The sequence below is a fragment of the Drosophila bipectinata genome, chromosome 4 (genome assembly GCF_030179905.1).
Source record: "Drosophila bipectinata strain 14024-0381.07 chromosome 4, DbipHiC1v2, whole genome shotgun sequence".
NCBI lineage: Eukaryota > Metazoa > Arthropoda > Insecta > Diptera > Drosophilidae > Drosophila > Drosophila bipectinata.
The window spans coordinates 8579363-8592080 of NC_091740.1; the positions used below are offsets into that span (position 1 = coordinate 8579363).

General features: G+C 41.6%; 3 protein-coding genes across 3 annotated transcripts; all 3 read left to right on the forward strand.

Moving 5' to 3' along the window:
- The first annotated feature begins 6057 nt into the window (after nucleotides 1-6057).
- LOC122322142 (uncharacterized) lies at nucleotides 6058-8646 on the forward strand. Its single transcript, XM_043213581.1, has one exon. It carries the CDS (start codon nucleotides 6058-6060, stop codon nucleotides 8644-8646), a length of 2589 nt encoding a protein of 862 aa, XP_043069516.1.
- Nucleotides 8647-8667: 21 nt separating this feature from the next.
- Nucleotides 8668-9834, forward strand: LOC122322143 (uncharacterized). The gene has a single exon (XM_043213582.1). The coding sequence runs from the start codon at nucleotides 8668-8670 to the stop codon at nucleotides 9832-9834; it is 1167 nt and encodes a 388-aa protein (XP_043069517.1).
- Nucleotides 9835-10369: 535 nt separating this feature from the next.
- LOC138926892 (uncharacterized) lies at nucleotides 10370-11161 on the forward strand. Its single transcript, XM_070282499.1, has 3 exons — nucleotides 10370-10945; nucleotides 11021-11083; nucleotides 11143-11161. Exons 1-3 carry the CDS (start codon nucleotides 10370-10372, stop codon nucleotides 11143-11145), a joined length of 642 nt encoding a protein of 213 aa, XP_070138600.1. The 3' UTR covers nucleotides 11146-11161.
- The last annotated feature ends 1557 nt before the right edge of the window (nucleotides 11162-12718 follow it).

The window sequence follows — 12718 nt, forward strand, 5'->3', positions numbered from 1 at the left end:
CGGAAGACCATCTGCGTTGTTTGTTTTTGCGCCTGATAATAAAACAAAAAATGTCGTGTATCACAAGGTGCTTAAGTGAAGAGCAACCTATGTACTAAAATACAGAAATAATAATGAATGATTAAGGAGGAGAAACAAAGAATATTGTATACCCACAAGTATTACAGAATTTAATTAATTTGAAAATTATTCTTTTTTGTTTGACTTATTTTTTATGCGTGCAACAACAATATGCCACAGCGAAACGTGGCAGGGTACTGCTAGTACCTAATAATTGAGTAGCCATGAACTGTTGTTACCTTTTTGTATATTGGTAGCTCGTTTTTATTTTCAAAAATTCCCCTTTTTATGTAACAAGCAGTGGCTCCTGTATCTATTAAAACTTTTAGCTGCTTCTTGGTTTTTCGATCTATCCTATTTAAATAAGGCATTCCTCTGTAGGGGTCTGGTCTAAAAAATGGTCTTCATTAATATTATTTAATCTGGTTACTTTATTAGCTGGCTGACTTTCTGTTCCATCTGATTCCCTTTTTTGAGCTTGAGTTTGCTCTCTATTTTGATTTGTGTTATAAAAATTTGAACGATTTTTATTTTGATGATAATTATTATTATATCTACCTTGATTATCGTTTGCCTGCCAATTATTATATCTTCCCTGGTTACTATTTGACTGCCAATTTTGGCTCGGCTGCCGATTGTTATTAGATTTATTCTGGAGTTGAATCGGTGGATCAACATCCATTGGCTCGATAGCTTGTTGCTTATGATTATTATTTTGATTATTATTTTGCCAAAAATTTCCCTTTTGTGGCCAATTGTAATTTTGGTTATGATTAAAATTATTTCCCATTTTAGTGGTATTATTATTTTGCCGTATTTGATCAAATCGTAAGTTATTTCCCCGATATTTACTTTCATTTTTAAATCCATTAAACCTATTTGCGAATTGAGCACGGAAGTTGTTTGATTCTAATTCTTGGACCTTTGCCAAAGCATTGGGCAAATCTGGTGGATTTAATGAGAAAAGAGTTTCTGAAATAGATCCATTAAGTCCGGATCTAAATACTCGTAGAGCATTTCTCCTTATTGAATTGTTTGTTTCTTTGGTAATTACACTGTCCTTTCCGTACGTCATTATGGTTTTGTTTATTAGCAAGGTCATTTTTATATTGACTTCGTTATAGTACTCAGTAACTGTCATTCGTCCTTGCCTGAGGATACTTAGTTCTGACTCGAGAACATGTATTGGTCGTTTGTCACTATATATAAAGTCCAATCGGGATAGGATTGCTTTAAAGTTTAAAACTGTGCCATGATTGGTAAGAGCATCATGGGCAGCTCCCATAATTTTATTTCGTAAAATTGTTAGGGCGATAAAATATTGTTCACTTTCAATTTTATAGAGACTCATTGCAGTTTCTGCAGCTTCCCTCCAACCTACATATTGTGTTTTTTCCCCTGTGAAATTTGGTAAGGATTTTATCACTTCAAGTGTTGTATCGCAGTTTATAGCTGGGTCAATTGTTTGTATTTTATAATCTTCCACAGTGTTTGCATCTGTGGCTAGCCTTCCTTCTAAACATTCTACTTTCCTGCTAACTTCATTCAATTGAGCGTTTATTAATCTGTTTATCAATTCTACTGTTAAACTGCCGGCTGTGGCTACACTGCCTGCAGAAAAATTTGGTGCTGAACCTCCGGTTGCCATTGTTAGATTTAGTTCACAAAAGCTATTTATCAAATCTTCCAGAATTATTCTTTATATTTTTTTGTTAAATCGCGAATTTTACTTTTTGCAATATATAAATCTTATATTATTTTTCTCAAATTTACAGATCTTAAATTTTAGTCTTTAATTTTTTTATTATTTTAAATTAATTCCTCACGATATTGTCCCGTTGGGGTCTTCCTTCTGTGTGGTTGGTGATTGATAGAGAATGTCCTGTCTTCCTTCCTTGGGTTTTTTTGTTGGAGCGAGTTGTCGTTTTTATTTGAGAATGTCCTGCCTTCCATCCCTGGTTTTTCTTGTTGGAGTTGTCGTTTTATTTGTTTTTGTTGTTCTTGTTTGTTTTTTTTTTGTGCGTTGATTTTTTTTTTTTTTTTTTAGTTTTTGTGTTCTTGTAATTGTTTGGTTTAAAATTTCGGTCCACCTTTGTTTTAATTCACTTTTTATGGATTATTTCAATAATTAATTTCCATTTACTTTATTGTTGACGATCACTGTCACTTGGTAGTGTCGTTTGGTGGATGTTTTAATTTTTCCACTAAAAATGTTGAGTTGTTGACTTATTTATTTATTAACTTATTAACTTATTTTTCATTAAACTATTTTTTGGAGCTTTATGTGACGCGGCCCCTTGAGTTGGGCGCCAGTTAAATTGTTTGTAGTTCGGTGAATTAAAAAAATGAAAATTTTATTTTTTGATTTCACAACTTGGTGTTAAACCTTTATTTATTAAACGCAAAAATTACAAGACACTTTTGATTTTTCTTAAATATTTTTGTCAACCGTTCGCGGTCTCGGTCAAAATAGGACTGACTTCTTAATTCTAAATCTGATCCAAAGAACCTCGGCCATCAGTTGTGTTTAGATTAGAGGCTTAAGATGAAACTGTCGCATCTTATTGTGAAATTCGATTAAGCTGATCGATGCAATTTGGTGGGTACTTGAAACGCAAAAGGCGTAATTGATTGGGCTTCGGAGGGAAGCTGATGTTTACTTTTGATTTTGATTTGTTTATGGGGAACCGAGATCGGACCTCAGAGCCAAAGACAAAGCCGAAGGCAAATGCAGAGTTTGAAAATATTGTTTATAAAATTCATAAGTGGAAAGCCATAAGTGGCCTGGATTTATGGGTTGAATAATTGAGCCAAAGATCAAGCCAAAGGCAAATGCAGAGATTGAAAATATTGTTTATAAAAGCCATAAGTGGCCTGTATTTAGGGGTTGGATAACTTGCATGCAAGTAGGGCAAGCGCATGTGGGGCATATGATGGTACAGTAGAGCTTCGATAAGTGGACTGTACATGTTAAATTTTATCGGTTATATATTTCCTGGAATTGAAGGCAGAAAATATATGGACATGCATGCAGGTACGGATATATGTAAGGGCATGTGGGCATATGTTGGCACAGTGGAGCTTTGATAAGTGGACTGTATAATTGGGGGAACAGAAAAGTTATGTGGTGTAAAAAATGACACTGATTGGGGAAGATAAAAAACAAATATTACGATAGCGGCGGACTGTTCGGTGAATTTGGAAATTCCGGAACTAATTCACACCGGTGGCCAATATAAATTATGCCTTCTTTTTGTCACCACACAATTTCACTGTTCACTTGCGAATTTTTCGCGGATTAATTGCACCAAAAAAATATGTATGTGCGTATGTATGTATGTGGATGCACATATGCCTCGACCGTTGGCAAGCGAATGGATAACGGAGAGGCCGAAAACGGCGAGGAATATGGGCAGCACACAAAACGGAGACGGATGGAAAAATTTGCAGAATTTTAAGATTATTATAGATTAATAGAAAATCTCAACCTGCCGTTGTGTCGGAAAACTCGGACTTGGAGTTGACACGGAGGGAAAAACAATCTTGCAGCAGTGTGAACGAAATTTAATGTTCGGATCACTGCTGAAGACCGGCAGAGAGATGGAGACGGAAAAATGTACTTATCTTTTGGCGGAACAATGCCGAGAACTGCTGGCAGAAGAAAATCCAGTAATTATCCGGCTCGAAGGACCAAATGTTTGTAGGGGGCTTGGTTGCCGCAAAAGATTCCAGGAGTAAAAATGTTGAATAAAAAAGTCGGGGGCGTCTTCCAGTGAATATAACGCGGTCAGCTTTATTGGGCTGCTTACATCGAATACTGAGCTTAACTTAGCAAGAAAACAGGCAACGGTAATAGAAAAAATACGATCGACGACGGCCGACAAAGGAGCGAGAGCGCAAAGAGGGGCGAGCGCGGATGCGCTCTTCAGCGCGGGTGCGCTCTTTAGTGCTGGTGCGCTCTTCAGCGCGGGTGCGCTCTTAAAGTTGCGGCACAACGGCCTCTCACGTAAAAAATAAATAATTGAAATATTATTAGATACAGGATCAAACAGAAACTAAATAAAATAAAAATTTGTTAAACACATAAAAAACAACCCTACATATAATGCCAAAACGGCTGGTTGCGATTATTCGGTTACCCAAAATACAAAAATCAATCTTATAAATGACCTACTTACTTTTTTTTCCTACTCCCTACATTAAGATCGTTCGACGGAAAAGTTGGTTGAGATAGCAATTAAGGTCTGCAGTTAATGACGTTCCCGTACTTGGGGCTCATTGTAACCAAAGGAAAAATCACCATACCCATTAAAAAAGAAAACACAAATATTTAGACCAACTTAATAGAACCCACCCCAATCTTTTTGTCGACTCAAATAAAAAGCTTCCTTACGTTAAAAGTCTAAAAGCAGTAATTAAAACTTCAACAAATACTCCAAATTTTGTCAGTTTCCTTTAACACTAAAAGTAGGAAAACAGATTCCTATACAATTCTCTGAGTGGATCGTCCACGAACTAACGCAAAATAAGATGCGTTAGGAGAAACAAAATATCGGATAGGTAACAAAATTGGGAAACAAAAAACTCTTCTCCTTTTTATACCCTTGCAGAGGGTATTATAATTTTGGTCAAAAGTGTGCAACGCAGTGAAGGAGACATCTACGACCCTATAAAGTATATATATTCTTGATCAGGATCACCTCCTGAGTTGATATGAGCATGTCCGTCTGTCCGTCTGTCTGTCCGTCTGTCTGTCCGTCTGTCTGTTTCTACGCGAACTAGTCTCTCAGTTTTAAAGCTATCGTCTTGAAACTTTGCACACACCCTTCTTTCCTTTGTACGCAGTATATAAGTCGGAACGGCCCGGATCGGCCGACTATATCCTATAGCTGCCATATAACTGATTGATCGGAAATGGTATAACTTTGGTGTTTTTAGAGTTAGAGAGTTCAAATTTGACATGAGAGCTATTTTTGGCAAAACATTACGTCATGCCAAATTTCATAAGGATCGGCCGACTATATCCTATAGCTGCCACATAACTGAACGATCGAAAATGACCCAACTTTCGTGTTTTTGAAGATAGAAAGCTGGAATTTAATACAGATTCTATTTTTGGTCAATTGATCCAACCTATCAAATTTCATTAGGATCGGCCGACTATATCCCATAGCTGCCATATAACTGAACGATCGGAAATGGTATTTGGTAGAAATATCAACTTTCGTATTTTTGAAGATAGAAGTTGGGGACTTTTTTTAGATTTTGTATTGTAATAAATTGGATTATATATTCCTATTCCCATAAGGACCGGCCAACTATATCCGATGTTTGCGATATATATCCGGTTTTAACTGCAAGGGTATATGTACGGTCATTTTCGTTGTCGTAATGTTCATTACGTTGTTAGTGCATACCACAACCCTACAATCGATACCTGATTGGTGGCTATCGATCTCGAGACCCCGGTCCCTTTGGAAAGCGGGACATCTCTAGGTTTCTTCTTCCTTACGACATCTAAGCTTACGACTGAACACAAATTTTTTGTTACATTTACCCATTACACATTACACATTTTGTTATATCTAAAATCAATTCAAATTAAATTCAGTGACATATCCAACCCTGTGTTTTTATAAAACGGCAACAGCAAAGTCCCCATAGCAGACTTCTGCTAATCATTGACTCCCGTCTATCGGCGCAGTCACAACATTTTTGGTGGCCCATGAGTGCCAATGAATGGAATTTGAATTGATTTGGAACTAACAATTGGGCTCAAATTAATCTGAAATAAACGGCTATTAACCTATGCCACGTGGAACCACGCTGCGAGACGAATAACGGACAAAGGAAGGAGAGATTGCTGCGAGACGAATAACGGACCAAAGGAACGACGAATTGAAACTGGAAACTGCTACACAGACTGACTGGAAGCCGGTGAGTGTTTGTATGTGAGGGCTGTGATTTCAAGCGTGCTGTTGTAAATTCAATAAAACTATGGGTATCGACGATGAAAAGACAGGCACACAAGCCAATCCTTCCCCATCCGACCAGTTTGCTGGTTTGCACGCGAGACAGAAGGATTTATGGAACAGGTTGACGCAACTCGAGCGTAACTTCAAGAAGGATAGTCAATCCCGAAAATCCAAACATTATTTTCTTCAGCGACTTAGCACGTTAAAGGATTTATCCACCCTGTTTGATGCGAATCACCAACAATTGGTCGATCAGCTGTGTCCCAGTCAACATGTATATTTCTCAGACAACCTATACGAGCGGTTTGTTGAAGAGCACCAGCACATCTTCTGCAACATCTCGGAAGAATACGACAACAAGTTCTCAGTGATAGCCCAAGGTTCCCCACCAATCGAGTCCGTCACTCCAATTTTATCATCCAACATTCCGCTTCCGAAGCTTCCAGTTCCACGCTTTTCGGGAAGCTTTACGGATTGGCCCTCGTTTTACGATGGTTTCCTACAACTCATCCATGACAACAACACTCTCTCTAACATCCAGAAGTTTCACTTTCTCAAGCAGGCCTTGCCCGAAGGACGGGACCAGGATGTCAGTCACATGGCATTAACGGATTCTGGGTATACGGTAGCCTGGGATCTCCTCGTCAAGCGCTACAACAATCCACGTCTCCACTTTATGCACACCATGGCGGCACTGTATGGGCTTGAGTCGGTTCCCAAGGAAGCTTCAGAAGGTATCAGGCGCGTGCGAACCCTGGCTAATGTTTGCATTAGTGATCTTCGACGTTTAAAAATAAACATTGATTCCTGCGATCACTGGCTAGTGCATCATCTGTTAACCAAACTACCAAGCAGCACTACGCAAGCGTGGGAGCACTCATTGGGGAGCTCCACCGAGATTCCAACCTTTTCGATGTTGGAGACTTTCCTGCTGGAGCGCTTAGTTAGCATCGACCTAATCGAAAATCGAAATCAACCACTTGGAACTCGTTCAGCACCAGGACAATCTTCCCATCCACGTGCGCCTAACCGATCCAACTTCAATTCCACTAACCGCCACAGTTTTCATGTGACTACGGAAATGGGAGCACCCCAGTGCACTCTCTGCCAAAGAAACCATGTTCTCCGGAGATGCCCCAGTTTTCTCGCGAAGGATTGCTTTGCTCGTAAGACGATCGTCGATCGCATAAAAGCATGCCTCAATTGTCTCAGCACAGGCCACGCTCTAAGTCACTGCAGCAGCACTCGCAATTGCTTACAGTGCGGCCAACGCCACCATACGCTACTGCATTTTCCGAACGTAGCAACCCAGCCTACCAACTCTGCCCTATCGCGACAGCCAACGAACGGTGTCCATAGCGCGCAGGGCACCCAACAGAGCGTAGCATCCCGCTCATCTGTTTTGTCTCAACAGCACAGCCTAGCCCCCGGCTTAACTGCTTCGAACGAGACGCAACTCCTCAGCGCAGTTCCCACCTATCAAAATCCATCCACCACGATTCTCGCCACGGCCCTAATCCGAATTGTCAACGACCAAACGGGACAATCTGTTTTAGCCAGAGCGTTGATTGAACATGGCTCGGAAGGAACACTTATCACCGAAAGCTTAGTACAGACGCTGGGTCTCTCACGCACCCCTATATCTGCGGAAATAACAGGGATCGGCGACTCCTCTCACAATCGTTGTCGACATAGTACCAATTTTGTCCTAAGCTCGATTTCAGGTTCCCAGTTCACATCGTTTGTATCCACTGCATTTATTCTCCGTACACTTACAGGGCACCTTCCGAAATCGGATGTCGACCCTCGCTCATTCCAACACCTTAAAGGATTGCAACTCGCCGATCCCAATTTTGCCCGCTCCGGTCGTATTGACGTGCTTGTGGGCGTTGATCTTATTCCACAATTGATGCTCCCAGAAATTCGACGAGGAACTCATGAGGAACCAATCGCACAAAACACTCTTCTTGGTTGGATTGTTTTTGGACCGGTGAGGAAATCCATGACACACTCCATCACTGTCCGTTGTAACACCACGACGCTTGATCATCTGGTGCAAAGGTTCTTCGAACTAGATAGCGTGCCGTCTGAACGCCAACTCACCACAGAAGAACGATGGTGTGAAGAACACTTTCGTCAAACCCATGTTCGACAGCCCAACGGGAAATACATGGTTCGCTTACCACTGAAAACCTTGTTCGACCCGTCACAAGTTCTAGGCCGATCAAAACATATAGCCTTAAATCGTTTCTACACACTAGAGCGAAAATTGCAGCAGCGCGATAAGCTTCATCAACAATATCTCCAAGCAATCGAGGAATATTTTGACTTACAGCAAATACAAGAAGTCACTACAAGCGAAGACAGTCACTCTCATATCAACACAAATGGGAAGCTCGGCGTCTTCTGCAGCACGATTCCACACCATGCAGTCCTGAAGGAGGACAGCCTGACGACTAAACTCAGGGTAGTCTACGACGCCTCTTGTAAGAGCTCCAACGGGAAATCACTGAATGACATTTTATGTACTGGCCCAGCTCTACAGAACGATTTGGGAGGAGTGATACTAAATTGGCGTTGTTATCGCTATGTTTTCGTGGCGGACATCTAAAGGATGTACCGATGTATCGAAATGCATCCAGAGGACTCTCAATTCCAGCGCATTTGGTGGCGTGACAAAACCGGAAAGTTAAAAGAGTTCCGTCTCACCACAGTTACCTTCGGAACAGCATCAGCGCCATACACAGCGATTCGGGTGATCCACCAAATAGCTCAGGACGAACGAGAAAATTATCCGCTAGCAGAAAAGGTACTGAAAAGGGAGATTTATGTTGATGACGTACAAAGCGGCCATGAGACCACGGACGGTGCCATTCGAGTGCGAAACGAGGTCATAGCAGCCCTCCGCTCGGCTGGTATGCATCTTCGAAAATGGGCAGCGAACCACCCGGCGTTGCTTAGTGATATTCCTAAAGTAGACCTCTGCAACCACTCAATCTTCGAAATGGACAATAAAGACAGCATTAAAACGCTTGGACTGTACTGGCAGCCAAACCCGGACGTCTACGGATTCAAAATCCATTTCTCGATCAATCCCACACTTTCGAAAAGGGCTCTTTTATCAACAGTGGCGCGGCTCTTCGATCCATTAGGATTTTTAGCACCCTTGATAGTCATGTCAAAAATTCTCCTCAAGGACGTATGGAGCTTCCGTATGCAGCAAACTGATGGCACTTACCGTGCACTCGATTGGGACGACATGCTACCAGAGTCTTTGGCAGCGCGTTGGCAGCGATATCTCGAACATCTTCCAGAAGTTCAACACATTCGCATACCACGCTGGTTCGGTTGCGATTTCAGCAATGTGATATCTCTTCAATTGCACATGTTCTCCGATGGGTCGTCCCTCGCGTATGCAGCGTGTGCCTACCTTCGAGTACTCGACACTGCTGGAATACATACACACTTAGTCGCAGCTCGCACTAGGGTTACACCAACAAAGCCTCTCACCATACCGCGAGTGGAGCTTTCCGGAGCAGTTCTAGCTACCAAACTCGCCACATGGATCCAGCAGCAACTTCACGTGCCTCAGATGCGGGTCACAGTGTACTACTGGTCAGACGCCATGATCGTGCTTCACTGGATATATGGAGATCCATGCAGATGGAAGACTTTTGTAGCCAATCGAATTGGCAGCATCCAAGAGGTCAGCTCTGCTTCCCAGTGGGGTCATGTGTCTACGCAGGACAACCCTGCGGATTGTGCAACGCGCGGTTTAACTCCAGCTCGCGCAGGATAAGCTCTGGTGGAGCGGCCCAGACTGGTTGCAGGAACCCGAAGATCATTGGCCCAAGGTAACTTTTATTTCTCCAGATCCGAGCACAATCTGCGAGGAACAGGCAGCAAAAGTTATCCACGCTCACACCTGTGCATCCACTGATTCCTTTGTTGAGTCATTTTCGTCATACAGTCGACTTGTATTTTCCACAGCATTCATTAATCGCTTTATCCATAATACTCGCTGCAAAAGGGAGGCTCGGCTTTCCGGACCAATTAGCGTAAAGGAGTTTTCCAAGGCAATGTATACTCTGGTTCGCGTTGTCCAACAGGAAGCATTCTCTCACGAACTGTCCAAGTTGCGAGCAAACAAATCGCTCTCAAAATCTAACAAGCTTAGCCAACTGTCGCCATTCATAGATGCCCAAGGGATCCTCAGAGTGCGGGGCAGACTTCGAAACGCTTTGCAGCTCACCACTCAACAACGCACGCCCATCATCCTACCGAAGTCACATCATTTTACGGACCTCGTCATAAAAAACGCCCATCTGAACACCATGCATGGGGGTGTGCAACTGACCCGTGCGATCATCCATCAGCAGTTTTGGATCATTAATACCAAACAAGCGGTAAAAAGAGTTCTCCGACAGTGTGTGGCTTGCTTTCAGCATCGCCCTAAACCCTCTCGACAATTAATGGGTGATCTTCCATACCATCGTGTTAATCCGCCGAAAAAAACGTTCGAAGCTACAGGTGTGGATTACACAGGATCTATCGATGTCAAGGCCTCGAGGTTCAGAGGACACACTACATACAAGGCCTATATTGCTGTATTCATTTGCCTCGCCAGTAAAGCTATCCATTTGGAGCTGGTGACAGGACTCACAGCACAACATTTTCTCTGGGCTCTCCAACGGTTCATTGGACGCCGCGGTTTTGTGCGGCACATGTACAGTGACTGCGGCACAAATTTTATAGCAGCAGATAAATCCCTACAGTTGTGGTCTAACGATTTCCGACAGGAAATCAACCAGACAGTCGTCCCAGAACTCACAAAGCGCTATATTCAGTGGCACTTTAACCCCCCACACAGCCCAAACTTCGGAGGACTTTGGGAGGCTAACGTCAAAGCCGTAAAGTATCATCTTCATCGTTCCTTCAAAGGATACCCAATGACTTATGAACAATTATCAACCGTTCTTATCCAGATAGAGGCCTGTCTTAACTCTCGGCCATTATGCCCGTTAACCGCGGATATTAACGATCTGCAAGTATTGACTCCAGCTCATTTTCTCATCGGAGACTCCATGCAATCGCTTCCTACCCCCAGTGACAAGGACAAGTCGCTCAACACACAGTCATCAGTCATTTACAGTTTATCATCAACATCAGTAAAGATAGTGATACTTTTTTAAAAACATTTAAACTTCTGCACTGAGCGAATCGTAGAGCTTATTTAGAATACATAAATTTTTACCGAGAAAAAATTACCGAAAAAACGCAACAAGTCGGGAAAATATTTGTCATTTACATTCAATAATTTTCTGTAAATTTTCCGTTGTTCCGTTGTTGCAGTGCATGCGCTGAATGTAGAAAGCAACTAATGCTCATTTGTCAAACTAAGCTTAAAATTCAAAATTGTTGTTGAACTATCTGTAAAAAAAACAAAGTAGTCTTAGTATTTACGATAAAGCCAAAGCGAAGATTTTCACGGACAAAGCAAAGTCCGGTTTATAAAGAATCCATGTATGGCAGACATTCCCGAGGATACCCGAAAAACTTCGTGGAGTTCTTAAACAGATACGTTTACGAGTAAAATTAAACGAAAAACAATGTGACTAATAAGATGACACTTGCCGTGTTCTTTGGTATAGCTAATAAAATTAACCAGAAACAGTGCGAAAAAAACGGACAAGACCGGATCAAGCTACGTCAGCTCAACTGGCTCATTGGAAGGAGGTCCAGACTGAAGCAAAGAGTCAAGCTCCTTATATATAAGGCCATTGTAAAGCCAGTCTGGACCTATGGTATCCAGCTATGGGGGACGGCGTGTCTAAGCAACCGAAGGATCATTCAGATCGCCCAAAACAAGGCCCTAAGAACTTTAACTGGAGCTCATCCGTTCCACGACAATGCGATAATCCACGCCCAACTGAGAGTCCCATATGTGACCGAAGAAGTTCAGCGATTCGCCAATAGGTACGTGGAAAGGCTGGACCGACATCCTAACCCTGAGGCCATCAATCTTTTGGACAACAGCTACACCACAAGGAGGCTGAAACGGACCCACCCATTGGACCTCTGCCACTCGGGCGAAATAACTTGAATTCTATCGCTAAGGTTTACTGTTAAAATTAGTTTCCTAGGATAAGCAAACATTGTACTACTCAATATTTCATTAAGTTAAGGTCCCATTATAAAATTTAATTATTGTCCATATCTCCGGACAGATTTTAAATATAACTATTGATTGATTGATAATAAAAAAAAAAAAAAAAAAAATTTCGACTTGTGTGGTTCGTACTGAATTTAATATATTCTGAGATATTAAATTCTTAACTATTTTCGAATTTGCGGAGCCGGAAGGTGGACTTAACTTTGGCTTGAATTTAACACACAAAAAATTAATAATTAATTTTTGGCTAACTGGCTCGGATTTAATTATGATGGAGCCAGAAGGGTGGAGTTGAAAATCTTTATTTTTAATCAATTGAGGTTAATTATCACTAAGCTGGAACGGTGGAATTGAAACCAAAACCTTTAATTAATTGAATTTAATTAACACGAAGCCGGGAAGATGGAATTAAAACCGCGGCTCTATTCGGACAGAAGGTGGATAATTAAATTAATTAATTATAATTTTTCGATAATTAAATTTTTGACTTTTATTATTGAGTGGCCGGAAA